Here is a 21,897-nt window from a genome sequence, read left to right as displayed (position 1 = left end):
ATTATATATTAAATAAAAGCATATGTTTGATATGCACCTAAGCTCACCGCATATATGTATAGATCAAGTTGATTTATATTAATTTTTTATTGTTATCTAGAGAACATAACAAAAGTATTTTAAAACGTCACGTGTTAAATTACGAAAGTAGAATTTATTACATGGATCTTCCCGAAATCCTAAATAGGTCGATTTTTTCCTCGTTCTTGCAGACGGATGTTCGACGCTTCTCTTCGTCATTCAAGACTAATATCATTGCGCGTCATAATTTAAATAGACTGTATAAGTTAATCTGACTTATTAAAATAAACACTTAATGCTGTGCTAAATTATTTTATTTTTAAAATAAAAAAATGTCTATTTTAACTGGAAAAAAATAATTGCCTAGTGGTTTATAGCTTTTCTAACCAATAAGGAACTACTTTCAAACTGCCTTGTTGGAAGGCGCCGCCATAGTTAACTGTGGCTGGTTGTCGAAATGACAGTGAAAATGTGATCTGCGACAATATTCTATAAGAATTTTCTAAGGATAAAAACCAGTTTACATACTTTAATTTGGATTATATTTTTTATTCATAAGGTCGTTTCCTTTAACATCTACTTAAAATGGAGTCGCTAAAGGAAACAAAGCCTGGTGGTCTTATTATTTTTTTAAGTACCGCTAATAAATTCTCAATACTGAGAATACTGAGATTGTACAATCATGGGATTTAGTGCTGTACTGTATTTCTACATCAAGCCTACTATTTATACTTTCAGTGTCAATCGTATTGACTCTTTGTGACTAGCTGTCTGTTTAAAACACTGTAATAATACTTCATGTGGATATTTATAGATCTACGTAATGAATCACTGTTGTGTAAATATAAATAATGGATCAAACTTTATTAAATTACATTTTGAATTTGACGTTTTGCTGCACAGTTTGAGAATTAATAGATTGATTACCATTACGATTTTTCTTAGTTTACAATGAATAAACCGCTTGTCAAAAAGGCTGTGAATGGCGATGTACCAGATGAGCGAAAGAAATCTCCTTCACGTTCAAAACGTCAGCCTCCCAACCACCAAGGCCATCATCTTCAAGATGTGGACCTGGGTGTTAAAGGAAAGAAAGCTGATAAATCCAAGCAATCAGAAGTAATTGGTGATAAAAGTAAAAAGCAGCTTGTTAATGAACAATTAAATGAAGTGAATGAATCCCCTAGTTCTTTATTCCGAATTTCAAGAAATACTGCCTCAAGGAGGTGTATATCAGACAGCATTTCTGTGAGTGCAGATAATTCAGAACTGGAACTTAACTCTAGTAAAAAGCCTGCTGGTAAAGCCTTTAAACTGACCCCTATAGTTAATACTTCTATTCCATCCAAGCCGAGTCTTACTTCCATTACAGCCAGCAGTATTGAAGATATTAGCCAAAATCTTAGTTTAGAAATAAAACTAGGAACTGGAAATAGATCAAGTTCAAATTTGGATAGTAATTCCTCTGGAAAGTCTGGAAAAAAAATTCAAAATTCCAGATCTCCACGAAGAAAAGTTGAATCATCTAAAAGAATTATGCAAGGGATTAAAAACGATATAAAAGCTGAAACTAGTAAAGAAGCATCAAGTACAAATGTTAATAATGAGGCTTTATCCAGAATAGCAATGTCTCAGCCTTTAGATGTTCATTGTGGTGTAGAGAGTGCTACTTCTGATATAAAGTTAGAGTGCAATTCAGTTGTGAATAAGTCTGATCCTACTACTGTGATACAAGAAACTAGTGAAAATTGTAATAAGGGGGAAAATGCAATAGCTGCGAAACCAGAAACAAATGGTGGTCATGAAGTTGAAGAAGATGGATTTGACTCAGTGAAGGAAAGGCCTAAACGAACACCTTCTATAACTTCTGCTTTAGGAAGTAAAGCAGATGCTGAGCTTGATCATGAAACAAAAGCAAAAAAGAAAGATGAAGATGTGAAGCAGCCTAGAATGTCACCTGATCATCGCTTTATGAAGCTTGATGAAGAAGTGGGAAGAGGTTCTTTTAAAACTGTCCATAAAGGTCTAGAAATTGATACTGGTGTTCATGTTGCTTGGTGTGAACTGCAGGTAATTTTAAAAATTTTTAGTAGCCTACTTAATTATTATGAAGAATAACAAAAGTTAGGTCTACTTTATTTTGTCTGTGTACATTTAGACTAGACAAAATAAGGCCTCTAGGCATATTTCAATCTTTAAAAAATTAAGTAGTTAGACTTTAAAAATTTTCTTAATAGGCCTATGGTTGCATTCTTTTTACAACAGCATTAGATTTTTCTAAATACAGTTGATCTGGTGTGTTTATTATAAGTTACTAAAACTCCTTTTTACATGTCAAGACATATTTTTATGTTTATAAAAGTAAAAAAACATCTGAATGGGGTAAGCTTTTTATTAGAAGCATCCCAGAATATCACTCAGATATTTAGTAGCCTTAACTGAGAAATTTGTTACTGCCTAAGCATGTTTAAATTTGTATAGGCCCTATATTCCGTGATTATTTTTGTTTTTAGGATAAACGGTGGAGTAAAAGTGATAGAAAACGATTTAAAGAAGAGGCTGAAATGTTAAAAGAACTACAACATCCTAATATCTTGAGGTTTTTTGATTACTGGGAAGAGGAAGGAACTCACAGACAGAAAATTATTGTTTTAATTACAGAACTGATGACATCAGGAACCCTAAAAACGTAAGTAGCACTTATATTAGCTATTAATGAATGGTATTGAATGAGTTAATGAAATTTTTTATTGAAGTTATATTTTACACCACACTCACTGTAAAATAATTAGGCATATGTTAAAATCTCATCTTTTGAAAATATTTTCCAAGTATACGTTTTTTACAAAATATTTTATTTTATTTTTTCTTATCTAGGTACTTGGGACGGTTTAAAAAGCTTAATTTAAAAGTCTTAAAAAACTGGTGTAGACAGATCCTTAAAGGTTTGCAGTACCTCCACACTAGAACTCCTCCAATTATACACAGAGATTTAAAATGTGACAACATATTCATCACTGGTACAACTGGATCAGTAAAAATTGGTGACATGGGTCTTGCTACACTGAAGAGCAATTCTTTTGCAAAAAGTGTGATAGGTATGTTTTTTTTTTACCTGAATTGTATGCAATATGTCCAGTTTTATTTATGCATCATTTGGTGTCTTAAGTAAGTGCAATTTTTAATTGATATATTTTTTTAAAATTTAAAATTACATTATAATATCTTTGTTTCTTAATTTCAGCTATTATTTGACAGTGGTTGCCTAAGGTTTGATCTTCAGCTGGTCTTGTTAGCATTCTTTTTTTCATTTGCTAATTCATATTTTTTTCTACCCCTATCACCTGTCTGTCTTCAGCATCTTTTTATTAAAGATTAAAAAGCCAGTTTTTGCTCAGACAGAAGGTAGGTTGTACCTTCTTTGATAGGTTTTCCTTGTTTTTTTTTTGTATGACACTAATTGCATTCTTTTTCAGCTGAGGAAGTACTATGTCCAGTTGCAATTAACCTTAGGCATCCACTCTTTCTCTTTCCCCTTCTAAGGCAGCGAGAGAGTACAAGACGTCCTTTGTATACTTTAAGGTACTCCAGAGTTTATGGCTCCTGAAATGTATGAAGAGCATTATGATGAAGCTGTTGATGTTTATGCATTTGGAATGTGTATGCTGGAGATGGCATCATCAGAGTATCCGTATAAAGAATGCCACAACCCTGGTCAGATCTATCGAAAAGTCACTACTGTAAGCAACTAATCATTTGTCATTGTGCATAATATAATTTGCAAATCTTTTTCTTTACTACTTTCCTCCATAGCTGATCAAACTTATCAAGAAATTATAATGAAGCATCAAACAGGTAACAAGATTCATTTTCTTTTTGTGAATTTCAATTCCTCAATATCCATCAATTTTTCTTATTTTATCCTTTGTATTAGGGCGTTCATCCAGAAGCTTTAGATAAAGTAAGCAATACTGAGATTCGTGAAATTATAGAAGGCTGTATTCAAACTAAGAAGGAAGACAGGTATTTATTTTTTTTAAACACTTTTATTGATGAATTTTTTGCATTATGTTAAACTTCATTCAAATTATCTTCTTAATAGCTAAAATTACAATAAATTCATATACATAAGTCTTAATTAGCATTGCACAATTCTTAAGAATGTTACCGATAGATTCAAGTCAAATTAGCACAGGAGTTCTTATCAGGTTGCAAATAGTACAATTTTTAAAAATTGTCGCATGATCTCAAATCTAATATCTTTATTTTTAAATATTTATTTTTAACACTTCATTGAATTTTTGCTCTGCTTTTTAATTTAGCTGAATAGGTTTTTGTTACTCTCATTGTTTCTCAGCAATTTTTGCACTATTATTATTTTTGCATTACTTATTGCAGATTAACTGTTAAGGACCTTCTTGCTCATGATTTCTTCTTGGAAGACACAGGTCTGTTAGTAGAGTTAGTCAGGAATGAAGATGAAGAAGAAGATAATCAGGTTATTTCCTTGCGCCTTAGGGTTGTTGATCCAAAAAAGAGAAGAGACACTCATAAAGAAAATGAAGCAATTCAATTTGATTTTGATCTTGGCCAAGACCAAGCAGAAAACATTGCCTCAGAATTGGTGAGTAAAAAAGCAATTTACTGAAATAGATCAAGGTGTTACTTTTAAGACACCGATTACTTTACAAATATTTACCAGCAGAAATTTTTGTAGCGTTTGTAATTCTTCATAAGCTATTTAGTTTCTAATATAGAGGCTCAGAAAGACAATTTTTTCCATCTTGTTGTCTATGCTTGGTTTTTTTAACTCCTTCTCAAAGCAAATGAATATTTACTAAATTTCTTTTAAAAATCTACACTGACTTTAATAAGAACTATATTAGTTTTATATATTTATTTAGGTTAATTCAGGATTTTTGATAGAGGATGATAAACGGATTGTTGCAAAACAAATCAAAGACAGAATTGCTCAAGTTCGTAAGAATCGTGAAAAGACACTTTCTGACATACAGCAACAAAAAATAACTGAGGTCAGTTGTATTTTAATGGTTTAAAAATTCTTAGGAACTAAAATTTTAAAATTTCAATTTTTATGCTTTATGATGTTATTTACCATTTTCAGACAGCGACAAATTTGCAAACCTCTCACGTTTCTCAAGGAACTGTGCAGCCATCTTCCTTGCAAACAACTGCAAATCTACATCAGCAACAGGTACTATCCAATCTGCAACCAATATCCACTGAAGTTACTGGTCAAGTTTTTGTGCCGCAAACTCCTCAGTCTGGTCTTCTCATACCACATTCACAAAATTTGTTACCAAATCCTCAAGGACAAATAGTTACTGCTCAGAGTATAGTATCCCCTATGTTACCTTCTCAGCCCATTGTGGCACCTGTTCAGAATCAAAATTTAGGCCATACTCACCAGGTTCAAATGTTGCCATCACAAGATACCCAAGGATTAGCTTTAAATGTGGGTAATATTGTCAGTCAGCAAGTTGGTAACCAGAGGCCTGGATTAGTTCCCCCTCAGAAACCGGCTGGACAGCTTGTCAGTGTAAATAGCATGAATGCACAAGGGGTCATCTCTAATTCAACTCAAAATGTTGTCATGCAAGGCCATACAACAGTCTGTTCTGCTCCATCTTTGGCCCAGCAAATAGCTAATCCATCATTAGCTAAAGATGTAATCATTTCACAAGGTTCTAACATTAATACTGTTATTTCTGCTCCTGTCCAGATTCAGGTATTCTCTTTTATTCTGCTTGATGTGTAAGCTTTGGCATTGTTATAGTTTATAAGTGTCATGATTTTATACTACATTCTTAAAATACTTTAAATATGCCTAATATTTACATTTCAAAAGTTTTTATAACTAAGCATTCTAAAACTCTTACTTAGGCTCAAGGATTAATATCTCAGCCTGTAGCCAGTACTCAAGTCCCTATTCAGGTCAATGGTAATACATCAGTCACTGGCCATGCAGTTCCACAAGGGACATCATCATGTAATACACATCAGCAAGTAGGAGGCGGTGAGGAGCATGGTAAATGAGACTTTTTAAATATTACATGTAAACATGAGATGCTACGATGGTTTATACATTTAATTTAAAAACTGTATAACTGCAGGGTAAAAAAATAACAAAACATTCTCTGCTTAACAAAACATTCTTAGCTTAGTAAAAGCTTTGGGCTACACATAACGCTTTAACTAAAATGACAGCTTTGGGGGGGGGGGGGGGCTAGAGCACTCAAAAGGAAATACATTTTTCTCCAACTTAAAATTGACCTGAGTTCAAAGAAATATGAAATTGGGTATTCTAGCATTGTTACCAGAAAAAACTTTACCTGGGAATTTGGAGGTGGGTCAAAGTGGTTAGTTGGAAGATACGTTTACAAACTCACAGTAAAAGCTTTAAAAAATTATCTTGCATTTTAGAAATGTAATCTGTAAATTTTTTCTTAATTTCTCCTGTTTAAAATTTTGTATTAAAAATTGTGCAGTTTAAGTACATTTGTTTTCAGTTACCTTATTTTTGCATTTTTAATTTTAAGAATTTATTTGATAATTTCACCTTAGTTTTGAGTGATAAGACAGCAGATACTGGCTCTTGTTTGAGTGATATCAACATAACTCACAGTGGATCTCAGGTGATGGTTTATATTTTATCTTAAAATATTTCAGTTTTATATAGGACTACGTATTTATAAACATTTTAGTTTTAAGACTAGTTTTTTTTTATTAACAATTTTCTTAGATAAACACACAGACTAAGCAACTAGATGTCCATTTACTGTAATTCTTTGTACAAAATCTGATAGAAAATGCCCTGGTTTCTTATATATTATGATTATATGATTTTAAAAATTAGTAATATTGTAATCTTTTAGTAGGTCTACACAAAAGCGTGGTTCTCAAATAAGAAAGTGAATTTGTTTTCAAAATATTAAATTTGTTAATTTTCTTTCATCTATAATAAACTACTAAAATTACATTGAATAGACAGTTAACCTGTAATTAATTTATTATGTTTACAGTTGTCAACAACATCATCAACCAGCAATGCTGCACAAGCTGGTGAACCTCAATCGTCCAATCAGGTAAGTTTTGGTGGCCTTTTTAAAAACTAGTTTGCATTATTCATTAAAATTTGTATTCTAACAGCATTTATTTATTTTTATTTTACTTAAATATTGTAAAGGATTTATATAATCACAAATTTTAGGGTCAATAATAATTTTAGTGTGCTTTCAGAAGTATCTAAAAAAAACTGCATCATATATACTTCTGAATTTTAAGACTTATGTACTGATCTGTTAAGTGCCTTGCTTAAACATCAACATTGTTTAAATTTTGAGGATTGTTGTTATTACATTGCACTAAATATAACTGCTTTGTTAAAAAATAGATAAGTTGGCCCATCAGCTTTTGTCAAAAGCTTATTGTTTTTGCTATTTCATAACTTTCTTATTTGTAGATCACAGTAACATGAGGTAGAAAAATATCCATTAATTATTATAATTTTTTGAATTGTATTTATTTTATAATTACTGATATTAAGATAAAAATTCAGGGTTTTGATGTTAATTCTTTTTTAAAGAAATAATCTTGAACACTTGACAGATTAGTACAAAAGATGACTTTAGCGTGATCTATAGATATGAAGATAACATTTATTTAATTTTTTCATTTAGTAACTTGTGTTGTTAGTCATAACCAGTTGTTTGTAATTTAAAACCTGCCATTTCTATGCTGTCCCCTTTGTTAGAATTCTAGTTTTTTTTTTGGTTTATCAGATGTTTCAACCCTTCTCACATTAAACAAGTAACTCTTTCTGTGGATAAATTCTGATGTTAGAATATTTGGTCTAAAAATAGGTTGTCTGTTTATGGCCAACTGCAGCTTAGCTGAGCTAAATGGTATCCACTGAGTTTGATGAAAAGTGGTCATAAAAAATTCTTAGGATCAGAATTTTATTTTAAGTGTTTAAAAATTTGCAAATGCAGAGAACTTGAAATTTTTGTTGAACCCAACGTTTTAACTTCAGGTTTTAGTTTTATTGGCGATAGGTAAACCGTGTGATCATATATCTGTAAACCCCAGTTTGCATAATTACTTCTGTTAATTGAGCCTGCTGTTTGTAATGCAATATTAAAAAAACAATCAATATTTGTTGAAATTTTCTTTGTGACAACAAAAAAACTAAATTGTTTTTTATGTTGTTCAAATTTTATATTGTTATAATAAAAACATAAAATATGTCCAATCAAGTTTTCATAAACTTAAACATAACTGTTTTGACAACAGAACACGATTTTAAAAATAAATAAAACTGCTTCTCGAGTTTTCCGGTGGATGCCATTATGTTAAATATTGGGTTTAATTGAAAAATTTAGGTCAGAGACATTAAAAAAAAAATGAATACAGTTCGGGTTGAATTAAAAATTGTCTTTCCTAACATTTGCAATCCACAGCCAAGAGTTAAATACAGGTTACGTGAAAAGGTGTGTTTGGTTTTTTTTTCTTATGTGGCATGCCTTTTGAAAAGTGAACATTTTATTTTGTAGTGTGCACAAATTGTTAGTAGATAGCTTTTACAAAAATGTTGAATGCTTTTTTTATGTGTATGTTTATTTAATGAGCCTAAAGTTTGGTTTGATTTCTAACATATCCATATTTTTCCATATTGTCCAAAATATTTTTTGTTTTAAACTGTGCCTGAAAATTTATAGATTGAAATATGTTAAAACACTTTCAAAATAAAATATTTTTTTTTAACTAAATTAAAAATTACGCTATACAATCTGTGTATAATAGTGCGGAATATTATTAGTTCTTTATAAATTCACATGCGTTGTTTTTTTTTTTGTTGAGAAATTTGATATAGCGTAAATTACTACTTCCGTTCAGCTGGAAACAGTACTTAAGATATAGGCTTTTGAAAAATTAAAGTAGAATAAGTTCCACTTCCGGTTCCCAGAAATCGCTGAAAAGTTGATACAGAACTACAAATTTGATTAATATTTGTATATGAAATTTCATCAATCGCTAAAAAGTTGATACAGAACTACAAATTTGATATAATACTTGTGTATGAAATTTCATCAGCTTGGCTGTAATGGTACTCAAGTTATCGTGTTTACAGACACACATACACACACACACACACACAGATATGTAAACAAAATTGCAAAGCTATGTTTTTCCGACTCGGGGAGGTTTAAAATGTCGAGATGTTTACATCGAGTTTTTTTTCTTTTTATATATACTTCATATACGAGAAAGTAAAAAAGAGTTAGCTAAAATTATTAGCTGTTTTAGATGAATATGAAGGTTCATATGGTCTTAAACAAATCCAAAAGTTTAAGTACTGAATGTTTGTTCCATATTTGGGCAGAAATCAACAGCAAGATGCATCACCATTTTTGGTGAAGTATGCCGAAACAATTGTTGTATCTAGTTATAAATGTATATTTTTACTCTTAAGTGTTATCTTAATATCTAGCATCTTAAAATTCAAACTCCAATTTTGAAAACCACTGTTAATAATCATAATTTTAGAAAAATATTTTGATATATTTCAAAGCAGTTTTGGATGGATTATAGGTTATTTATTGTTTATGGTGAGCTGGAACTGTGTTCTACAAATAGTTCTAGACAACTGCAGTTGTAGGAGGTCTTAAATTATTGTTGTTTTCTAATCATAATCTTTACAAGATAATTTTTGATAATTTTCCTTGCATTAATAACTAACCATAAATGTAGCAACTAAATTGCAGTTGACATCTTTCTTAATAACTATTACTAATAAATATTTCCTTACGTTTATGCCGCTTCTTTTATTCAAATTAGCTAAATCCAAAATTAGTTGCTTATTTATTTTTAAACTGATTGTTGAGGGGGATGTAATTAAAGTGATGAGATTCAGTTTCTTATTGTATCATTTATATGGGATTTTAATACAATTTCTACAGTTTTATAGATTTTCAAATAACTATGCATAAGGTAATTTTTTTTCCAAACATTTTTTTAAACAAAATATAATTTTCTTAAGATCGTGAATATCAATCTAGATGCCCAGGAAAGACATAAACAAGCGACTGCTACAAGTCTAGCTTTGGTCATGCTTTTATGTCACCCCAATAAACTAGTTGTAATTTATATAGAATAGTTATAAAATGCTAGATAAACTAATAGAACTGATTGAAATTCAATATAGGTAGGCCTTTTCAATTACATTTATTTCAATACTAAGTTAAATGTAAAGAATATGGTTAATCATTTTATGTTTAAGTGTACTGTTGATATACTTGGTTAAATCAAAGTGAATATGAATGTATTGTCTTACAGTTGATTGGCCTGACATGATTTATTTCGCAGCATTTTTGTTTGTGCTCACTAATATGTTGCTCTTAAACTAAATAACCACACATGCATTAAAAGTCATCATTTAGGTTTAGTTAGCTATTCCTGCTTTTAATTAGTTTGAACAGTAGCAGCTTTTTTTTTCTGGTTCTCTGCTCGTTCAGAGACAGTTACATTTAATTTTGTTTTTTTATCTGATTTTGATTCAAATTCTGGACAGCAGTACTTCTTCTTTGAACCTCCAATATTTTTTCCTGTTTTAAAATTTATGTTTAACAATAATGCAGTGAATAATGATAATTCTCTTTAATCTCACTGAAACAATCAAACACCTATACAGCTACAAATATTACTAATCAGCTACTTTAAAAGTATTTTAACTTAAATTACTGTTTTTTTTTTATTACTGTTCTGAACATTTTTAACAAAACCAGGCAAAAATTAACATTTACTTCAACAAGAAAGTATCTATTTATATCAGCATTATAGTAGACTAACCATATCCTACCATATATTTTTTTCAGGCTGCTAACCTAAGTCATCTGGATTTGAATGCTGCACAACAGTACCAACAACAAACTTCTCATCAGCAGGGAAACCTGATTTCAAGCACATCCAGTATTCAGCCAACTGCAACTCAGAGTGCCAGTGGTTTAACAACAAGCTTGTCAGCATGCTACCTAAATGATGAATCTTCACATTCAAATAGAGATAGGTAGGTTTTATAAAGCTGAATGTTGTATGCATTGTCACCGTATCCATTTGGGATTTCCATCAGTCACTTACATTTGTAATTACCAGTGTTTTATTCAAATTTCTTCAAAATGACTTGTTTATGAGAAGTAATCAATTTGACAAATTGTTTAAAGTTTATACAGCCTGTTTAAAACACTGGTGATTACAACGTCATGCGGGCTTTTTATTTAAAAAGCAGCAGTGTTTAGGTGCATCACACACTTTTTCCTTGCACAGTGAAACAGAACTGGGTCAAGAAAAGACTAAGAAGAAGACTCGACGCCGTAAAAAGACCTTGGACAAACATCCGCCTAAAGTCACTATCATCTCATTTGACGAAGTTTCAGACGAGGTGGAAGTTCTGCTGGAGGTGGCAAACAACAATCTGACGTGCAAGTTTCCTCGCAGTTCTATTCCCCGTCCCGAGGAAGTTGAGGAAGACTTGGTATGAAAGAGCTGCTTTTTTTGGCAGCTTTCTTTCATTGATAGTGGGCAACACATCCAATTTTTAATTGCTTGTTTGTTTTGTTTCTCTAAAATTGGTAAAAATTTTGCCAATAGTTTTTGACTTTCAGCTGTTTTCCTGAAATACATGAATTGAAATCTGAAAAGGTTTGTAAGTGGTTATACATTCATGTTTGGTATATGCTGGATAATCCTGAATCATTGTATTGATGTCTTGAAGTGTACTCAGTTACATTGTTTTCCCTATTATGTAGCAACATGGCATAATGAAATTTACTCTATACATTTTTTATAATTGTACATATAGCATAAAGTGTTCTTTTAATTTTCAGTTACCTGATGTCAGTAAAGCACAAATAGATGGGGTTACTGATTTACTGCACCAAGTCATTCAGATTGTCACTCAAGAGGGAACAAAATCAGTTGGTCAAGTGCTCACACTTTCTCCTTCTTCAAGTCCTACTGCAGTTCGTAAATACAAAATCAATATTGAAAGCAAAAAGGTATAGTTAATTAATTTATATAGTTATTGTCTTTTATTTTAAAACATTGACATAAATATATATGTGTGTTGTAATGACTGATAATTGATTTTAAAAAAATCCTTTCTCTACAAAAAAATTACTTTTAATAGTCTTAATCAAAATTATCACAAATTGATTGCCCTGAGTTAAATAGTTGAAACTGATTTTTCAAATGGTTTTGATTATTAAGTACTAATGATTTTAAGAATTAAAAAAAAATGAAAGAAAAGCTATGCACTTGATGAGTTTTATTTTTACCTTTTGCAATTCCAAAGACCCAACTTTTTTATGATTGAAAAAACTATAAATCTGTACTCATTCTTTAACTTAATTCCAATAGGTGGGTAGATAGATTGAAGACCCAATTTTTTTTCAAACAGGTTTCAGATAAAAAAAAAATTAAATCTGTTACATGTTTTTTTTTCTTAAAAGTCGTTGTGCACCATTTTGACCACAAATTTGAAAGGCGGGGAAAACACAAAAATCACCAACATCACAAATCACTTAAATTCTTCTATTGCACATGCAATATTCAGCTTTAAATCAAAGTGTATTCATAAGAGTGTTATAAATCATGCAGTTAAATGTCTAGGATTAAGACAATTAACGAAAAAATTAGTAAAACAATACTTGTATGTAAAAACTTTAGTTAACCTAAAAAAAAACATACATGTTTGGTAAAATATTTTAAAGTTAGATCGACCACAAATGTTAATAAAAATGTATCAATTAGGAATAAAAATTGGACAATGTATAGTTTAATAACAAGGACTTAATTTTAACTGTTATAGTGACAAATTATGCCTTTAAATGAATAAAAAATAAGTATAGAGTAATAAGTATACTTGTATATAGATCTGTTTAGACTACTCTAAGTTATTGTAGAGTTTAAATTGTTTTCAAATGATACAATGTTAATAAATATAAAAAAAATACATGCATAATTTTTACTTGAATTAAGTAGTAGAAACAAATGAAAATGATCAGAAAATATTTTTGGCAGTTTGGAGTACTGTCTAATTAAAGCATATTTGTCGTTAAGTTCATTGGTGTTTCTTTGGCTTATTTATTAGAATTACTAAGTAGTCTTTTCTCAAACTTTTATTGGATATGTAACTTATAAATAATATTTTTATAAATTGCAGTCAATTACTGATGGTTCCCAGGATGTTCGAGCAGTTACTACTAAAGGTTTAATAATTACTCATCATTTACCTACAAAAGTGGCTGAGGATGAACAAGATGAACCAACTACATCGCCTGAAAATAATCCTGATTATCAAAATACTCAAATGGGAAGTATTGCTCAAGATTTGGAACAAAAATCTTGGAAGTCAACTACTACTAAAGAAAGTATTCCAATAAATATTGATGAACTTTCAGAGAAGTTAAAATGTATTTATCCACAAAAGTCTGCTCCAGGTGCCACAACTTCAGTAAGTGGTGCCCCTGCAGATGCGCAGGTACCCCAGACTGCCGTACAAGCATCTCAACATCCTCAGAGCCTTGTCCAGTCGTATCAGATGAATAATACTGTTCCTTCGTCTCAAACAAATGTACAGTTGGGTACTCCTCAAGTGCAACAGTTGGCACAAGATGCTTCTAAACCTCCTGTACAAAGTGAGCTTCAAGTCTCACCGCGCTCTGCTGTGCTAGGCCAGTCAGCAGTACCTCTCGTCACATCTCAGAATATTCCCTCTCAGCAACTACAACAGTCCTCAGTGCCCCAAGTACAGCAGTCCACAGCCATCCAACAGGCTCAACAGCATGTACCAGCTCAGCAGGCACAGCAACCAAGTTGTGTGCAAACTATCCCAACCCAGTCGTTGCAGCAGCCTGCTCCCATTCAGCAAGTACCGCAGCCTATTCAGCAGCCCATTATGAATCAAGGACAACCAACTATTCCTGCTCAGCAAGCACAACCAACTATTCCTACTCAACAATTACAACAAACTATTCCTTCTCAACAAATACAGCAACTTATCTCAACTCAACAAGGTCAGCCTATCCCTGTTCAGCAAGCACAACAAACCATTGGCACCCAACAACCTAACAACACCCAGCAGTTGCAACAGTCTATTCCTACCCAGCAGACCATCACACCACAAGTGCATACAGCCAATTCAAGCCAACAAGTACCACAGCCCATTCCATCTCAGCAGATGTCATTTCCTACACCTTCACATCAGCCTGTCATAGGAATACCACAAGAAATTCACAAGGACAATATGGGACAGCACTTGCCAACCAACATAGTGCAAAATTCTACAGTTCAGGACACACAAAAGATAGGAGCTTTGCCACCAACTTACAATGCCCCTAGTGGACATATGGGCTACAATATGCATCCTCACCATCCAGGAGCACCACAGATGCAGCAGATGCAACAGTTATTTGGCATTATGCAGCATATGATGCATATGACACCATACAGTTTTCATCAACCTAGCTACTATGCACATATGACCCCATACATGCAAGCAATGATGCAGATGTCACATATGATGCACCAAATGCAACAACAGCATGGTCAACACTCCCTTCCCGTCCACATGCCTTTCCCTTACTCCCATTATTCAGGGTGGGGTTATCCTCCATCATACTCTCTCCCACCCCAGTCTTCCTCTCATCCACAAGAAAATGCTTCAACCTCAGTTTCTCCTCCAAGATCCCCAACATCTTCAAGAAGAAATATTGTTCAAGATATTGCAAGTCAATCTCCATATGCCTCCATCGAAAATCTTAACTTAATTGGTAGAAATAAATCTGACATCAACAGCCTTGAACAGGCTTTAGCAAAAACGATGAGTAGACAAACTGCTGGGCATTCTGTTCAGCATACTCTTTCTACAGTTAATAGTGGAACAAATATTCATGAGAATTCTGTTGAGACAAAAGTTGCTGATTCTTATACTGAACCTGCAGATAGTAAAATGAAAGAAGAAAAAAGCTTTGCTGAAAAAGCTGTTGTTTCTGAAACTCCACCTGTTCAACCCACTGAAACAAGGTCAGAACCAGATTTATCAGCCCCCAAAACAAAGGCCATTTCTCGTTTCAAAGTAGAAGTTGTTAAAGAAGATCCTTTACTGACAGAAAAAGATGACGGCCAACCAGACAATTTTCAAGATGACATAAAAAGTGAAAGTGAAGAAAAGAAAGTTGAAAAAAGAGGAAGGTTTCAGGTCACAAAAATTATGCCTCAGCCAGCTGCATCTGCTTCTTCAGAAGGAACTTCCAATGATGCCACTCCCTCTGCATCTATTAATACTAACCCACTTTCCACTGAACAAACTAGTAACAAGCATGAGTCCACAATTAATTCTCATTTTGCTACTAATTCACGTACTGATGGTGAAGGTGCTACTGATGATGCTAGACAAAATAGTGTAAGTAATTTTGTTTTCCAGATTAATGGTAATGATATGGAATTAAATATTAGTAAATCAAGTAATCCTTGTAATTATCTAAGTACTGCTAAATCTGTATGTACCTCACCCACTCCACATTATTTTGAGAAAAGAAATAGGTCAGTTTCATTTGACCACATGTACAGTGACAAACGAAAAATTAGCCATGAAGAATTTCTTCAACCTTCATTTCATAAGCTAACCAAGAATGGTGAAGGGTTTCAAAGCTTTATACATAAACCAAAGCCTAATTATATAGTCCCACTGTGGAATGCAAATAAATGCATGCTTGGTGAGTGTCACTGTTATACAGATGACAATTTCCAGCAGATTGCTCCTGTTTCTTGTTATGGGACTACAACCTCATTTTTGGAACATAAAATTAGTCAGGTAAGGTTAAGGGTGTCAGTATTCATTTATTTTTAATCTACTTTCAATTTTCAAGAATGATTCTTGTAATTACTTCTCTATAGAGAAGAAATCAGTAATTTAACCCTTTGAACCCTTAGCTTCTGAACCTAAAATCCCCATGCCCCTGAGCTAAATGTACACAAGAGACTCTCAAAAAAAATAAAGACAACGAATATAACTAACAGTCAGTTTTATTATTTCAATAAACATTTGTACATAAATAATCCCCAATACTTCAACTTAAACTTACTATGCTGGTCTTCTGTAGATAGAACCTTCTTTCTGGCATAGGTAGTATAGGTGTAGGTAGAATGCTGATTGTTGGAATTATAAAAAAACATCTTTCCATCATAAATTGTAAATGATAAATGCAAAAACAATTTAGTTCATGGGTGCAATCATGACAGGCACTTACCAAGAGTCCAACAGTACTAGATCTAGTTATGAACTTTTTAAATTTTGCATTTTATGTATATACTGTTGACCTGGAGTAAGGTGTTAAATACCAATTTATCTGTCTGTCCACTTGGATTGATAAAGCAGTACACTGGGTTCAAAGGGTTAAAAAGTTAAGTTCTACACTGGATCATTATTTTTATTGATTGTAATTGTTGTATTTATAAACATTAAAATGGTAATGTGTGTTAGGTACAAGAGAAGTATCTTTCTACACTAGGCTGATAGTTCAGCACTAGAAATAGAGAAATAATTTGTAATGTAAAATATTAGCTTAGTCTAGTTCTTCTGGTATTATTGATCATCATGACACAAGCTTAAAATATTTTTTAACAACCACCTAATGCTCCCTTTAAATTTAGAAAAAAAAAATTTTTGTATTAAAATTCTTTGAGGCACAAGCTCCAGTTAAATTTGATACTTGTTAACATCTTGCAAATTATTATAAAAGAGGTACTTAATATGTACATAGATACTTTTGCTTTTATTTCTAAAATCATAATTATGTAGGAATATAGCTAAACAGATATTGGTTAGAAAAACTTTAAGCATGTTACATTATTTACAAGATTACACAGCTGGTTAAAAAATTGTGTACTTTATCAGTTGTAAAAACCATTATTGAAATTAAAAACATCTACATTATATTACAGATGTTTGACAGGAGATCAACAATTGCTGAACCAAAACCTAATCCTGAAAAAATTAAGAATGAATTTGCAAATTTAGATTTAGATGCTGATTATCAAGCCCTCCTGAACAAGTAAGCATTTGATGGCATATATATATATATATATATATATATATATATATATATATATATATATATATATATATATATATATATATATATATATCTTATTGTGGGTTGAAAGTTTTGTTATTTAAAATTCAAATATAACCTTCTTTATCTATTGCCATCTGAAGTCTCAATGTTTCATTTTGCTTGTATAAATTACTTATTGTGAACTTACTTTTATGTTTATAAACTCAAGTGCAGCTTCACCTGTATGTCCTTAAATTACTATTTGTAAAGCAATAATTCTGTTACTTGCAACTGAACTAAAACAAGGCTTACTTTTAAATTTCGTTTTAATCTACAGACACATAGAAGAAAAAAGACAGTACCTTCAAACTAAAGGTTATGACCAAGAAGTTATTGATTTTGAAGTTCTTAAAATCCGCCAGCCTCATCCATTATTAACCAATGCTGTTGGCTCACCAGCATTCCTAGGTGTATCTCCTCCATTTACCAATCAAGCATCAACATCGCCTGTTGCGTTATTCCATTTGGGGGATCAAAACTTTGATGGATGTTCTGAAAATGATTCATCTTCCAGTAAGCCTCTTCAAATTGATGGCAATATTGAAGCCATGCGAGCAAAAACAAACCGTTTTGAAGATGTTATGAAGACATACTTAGACTTTACCATGCAGTCTACTTCTACACAGCCCAAAGCAGATTTTAAAAAATCTATGAATGAAAATAGGCAGGATATGGAAGCAAAATGGGAAAATCAGTATGATAGTGTTGATTCAAGCTGTATGACAAACACAGATTATTCAGACACAACACAAGATTTGTCTGGACCAAATAGCAGAAAGTCTAGCTTTGATATGTCAGGGTCAAACATGATACCAGAAATGATGAGAAACTACTCACAATTTCAAGGGGGCTTGGGTCAGTCATTACAACAAAGTCATCAGATCCAGCATCAACAAACTACTCAACCCTCTCAAGAGCAAGCATTTCATACATTCTATCCTAGTCAATATCCTGGCTTTAATCCCTTTAGCTTCCAAACATTCCCTATGTCTGCTGCACAGCAGCATGTTGCACAACAAACTGCATATCAAGCAAATTCAGCTTTTAGTCATTATATTGGTAATAGTGGTACTTACAGTGCACCACAAGGATTTCAGCCTCAACCCTCCATGACAGATTCGCGCCAAGCTGCTAATTCATTGTGGACAACTGCTCCAAGTGCTACTTCCATACCAAGTTCTGTAAATCCATTAGTTGGTAATCAGAATGTATCTAATACTAATGGTCAGTCTAGTGGCATCCCTGGATCTGCTAATGCTAATGGTGTAGCTCCTACACAGCATTCTGGCCCTATGGGCTAGAAATGGTGAATTTCACCACTGGTCTTTCATTATTAGAACATTCATCTTGCCTTTGGCTTCAGTTTTTCTCTTTATGTTGATATATTTATTTTCAAGAAGTAAACTTCTTTCAGTGTTTTTTGGGTTATAACTGAAATGTCTTTCGAGATTGCAATGCTTGGGAAAATGGATTGAATGAATGACTGTACATTTTATGAATCTATCGGAGTCAAGCTGATACATCGAAATCGGCTGTGAAGGATGGTGTTCTAACCATTAATAGCTGCTTTCCGCATGTTCAAACAGTATTAAGGCAGTTATTAACCAATCAGCCTTTCATAAAATATTTATATATTACACAGAGGTCTTGAGATTTATATAACAAATTTGGAACAATCACCTAGCATTTGTACATGATCAAACATAATTTATTAGCATCTATTGATCAGTGCACTGTAAGGAATAGTGCAGAAGTGTACAATATAGTTATAAATATTTGTTTTTAATCAGTTTTTCTTTTTATATTTAAACAAACCATTTGTAAAGTTTTTCCAAAATAATTCTGTGTACCTTGTATTTTTAAAGTGTTCTTAAGCAGTAATGGAATAGGGCTGAAATATTTAATTGAATTACATTAGAAATTACTGATTAATACCCATTCATTCATGAAAGCAGGTTTGAAATATCAAAACTCTATCAAATCCAGACATTTTTTTTAAAATATGAGAAATTCTGTGTGCTTAAGTTTAGTCAGTTACATTAAAAAAGGAAAAATAAGTATAGAACATAGAAAATCTTTTGGTTATATATATTTTATTGTCAGGTCACTACATTAAATTTTTATATAGTAAAACAAGCATATTTCTTTCAGTTTAAATTGTAAGTATGATTTGTTGAAGCATTATGGCAATATCCTAATCAATTAAGTATTTTTTTTTCAAATCCACCGCTGACCATAGATGACCAAATGTACTTACTGAGAAGTAATTGTATGTTCATGTTAAGTTTTCCCATAATCTTACTGTCATAACCATTAAATTACTACCAAAGAACATAATGTAGGACTGTTTTCTCCCCCAAATTTATGTGTTTAATCATTAGAAACTATTTTGTCCTAACTGAACAGATGAAACAATTTTCCCAATCATTCCAGACAAGTTACATTTATTGTAAGTGTTCACACAGCAATTTTCTTAAGCATTTTAACACCAAAAATAGTTTGAATACTGAATGTGCAAAGATTTTATGGGGGTGGGAGAGTAAGAAATGTGATAATGCAAACAAATTCACTTGCTTAGATTTATTTTCAATACTCAACTCATGGTAATGTGTTCATTGAATGTGTGTAATTTGTTATATTATGGCATAATTTATAATGGATTTATTTTATTGAGAGATTTTTTTGTTTAGTTTGACAGTCATGAAAAATTTTACTAACAGGACGAACATTAAAACTTGTTTGGGAGACTATTTAAGTGAGTTACCTATTTTTTTTTTATGTATTGTTTAATTTAGTGTTGTTTATTTTATACAGAAATATTTCATAATCAGTGTAGATTTTTTTTAACAGCAGCGCTAGCTGTTAATCATAATCATACGTAGATAATGACATCTCTTCAGTCACTTAGTTTTGTAAATGTGTCATATTTGCTTACAGAGAAAGAGGACCAATTTAAAAAGTGTACAATATTGTATGAAATTGAATATTTACTTACTGTTCATTTTCCAACCAGCTTTTATCCACTTCCTGTTCAGTATAGCTTTGTTCTTGTATTGGACATTGATGCTCACAATTATGAATTAATTTTCAAATAGTATTGTGTAACATGGCATGGGTGGATTAAATTAAGTATTAAAAAGTTATCTTACTTTCAGTTACTTTGTAAAGGGGATGCCTAGTACTTTATCAATACGTGGAGTATAAAATATGTTTATTTAAATTAATTAGACCTTTTCAAAGATATTTAGACCAAAAAACCTATCTGCTTTTTCCTGATAATAGCAACATCTAATTATGGCCATGCAAAAGTATCAGCTACTTGTCTTAAAAGTTAGCTTAGGTTGAAATGTCAATGACATTTATGCATATCTTGTCATAAATGTGCCTTCACCTACTTATTTCACTGTTGATTGAATTTTAAATACTTTCAAACATTAAAAGTACAATCATGGTATGACTAGGTAAATAAACGGACCTTAAATTTCTTGGTTCAGAGTTCCTTCTGCAAGAATATGAAATATAGTTTGACAATAATAAACACCCTCCCTTCCCCCCTCCCATTTACTGCATTTAATCATTATATTCATCATTAGTTTAGTGCTGAGCTAAATTTTTATCACGAGAAAAAACACTGAATGTGTGTGTGAAGTAAGTTGTACATATAACTAAATAGTTACTTCAGTACCCAAAAAAATGTAATTTTGCCTATCATGACAGTAACAAAACCCATTTCACACATCAGCCCTCTTTGTTTTGTCTAGAACTAAAATTCTTTTTAATTACGAGAAAATATTATAGTTTTGTGGCAAGTGATGTCTTACGATGAACAAAGTGTATGTTTACAATTTGAAGATGAGCAGAGGGTTCATAGTTATTTTATGATGTGAGTAAATATCAATTAACTAAAAATGTTTGAATTCATAAAGTAAATAAAAGAAAATGTTCTCAATAGATTAAGCTTTGCTCAACTGATTCAATGTATTTTGATTTAACCATGATGTTGGGAATTCAATGCAATGCACAATAAAGTATGCTATTAAAATTTTGTAATGTGTCAACATTTTAGTGTATTAACTATTTGAAGATGTAAAAAGTTGGAATTGAAAATATTTTTAGCAAGATAACTGCTTGTTTGCTTTTTTTTTTATTTTAAAATAAAATTATTAAATGCATTGACAGATGAATATTAATTTTCCATATCTTGATACAAAATTATTCTAATATAATTGCAAGTATTCATTGTTTATGTATTGATGTAGGCCTAAGCTGCATCCCAAGTAATTTAAGAAGGGAGGGAAAAATTAGCAATTCCTCCATTATGTGCTGAGTGAACATGTTTTGAAGATTACCAAAGGTAGTTATAAAACCTTGAGTCCTCCTATTTCAGTGTTTTGGTAAACAGGCAGTGTTTCTTCCAGACTTTTTTCTCCGGGGGGGGGGGGGGGGGGGGGGACACTGTTAAATGTATATATTTTCTATATAAATTATATAAATTTCATTTAGTTCGAAGAGATGCCTGGAAGAAACTCTGTAAACAGGATATCATAATATGAGAAAAATCTAATACAAAATTAAAAGAACAAAAACTTCCAAATAAAACATCAATACAAAAATACAATGAGCCTTGATTTAATCATTAAAATTAATGTTTAATATAAATCAATTTTGGTGAAAGAAAACA

The 21,897-nt window shown here is 31.7% G+C and overlaps 1 protein-coding gene across 3 annotated transcripts; it reads left to right on the top strand.

Annotated features, from left to right (window-relative positions):
- The first annotated feature begins 350 nt into the window (after positions 1-350).
- LOC131949787 (serine/threonine-protein kinase WNK1) lies at positions 351-21,261 on the top strand. 3 transcript variants are annotated; one of them, XM_059311736.1, is made up of 18 exons: positions 351-2,091; positions 2,535-2,710; positions 2,899-3,119; positions 3,604-3,761; positions 3,956-4,044; positions 4,420-4,645; positions 4,926-5,054; positions 5,147-5,770; positions 5,926-6,070; positions 6,607-6,677; positions 7,065-7,127; positions 8,502-8,531; positions 10,917-11,107; positions 11,365-11,572; positions 11,925-12,095; positions 13,262-15,502; positions 17,044-17,153; positions 17,494-21,261. In XM_059311736.1, exons 1-18 carry the CDS (start codon positions 973-975, stop codon positions 18,515-18,517), a joined length of 6,996 nt encoding a protein of 2,331 aa, XP_059167719.1. In that variant the 5' UTR covers positions 351-972; the 3' UTR covers positions 18,518-21,261. The 3 variants fall into 3 exon arrangements, with proteins under 3 accessions (XP_059167719.1, XP_059167721.1, XP_059167720.1); XM_059311738.1 differs by having other exon boundaries at positions 352-2,091; positions 5,147-5,236; XM_059311737.1 differs by lacking the exon at positions 8,502-8,531 and having other exon boundaries at positions 352-2,091.
- Positions 21,262-21,897: the final 636 nt, after the last annotated feature.

This window comes from Physella acuta, unplaced genomic scaffold, assembly GCF_028476545.2.
Source record: "Physella acuta isolate Inbredline_101_S28 unplaced genomic scaffold, ASM2847654v3 ptg000714l, whole genome shotgun sequence".
NCBI classification, from domain to species: Eukaryota; Metazoa; Mollusca; class Gastropoda; family Physidae; genus Physella; species Physella acuta.
This window is presented reverse-complemented; position numbering and strand designations above follow the sequence as displayed.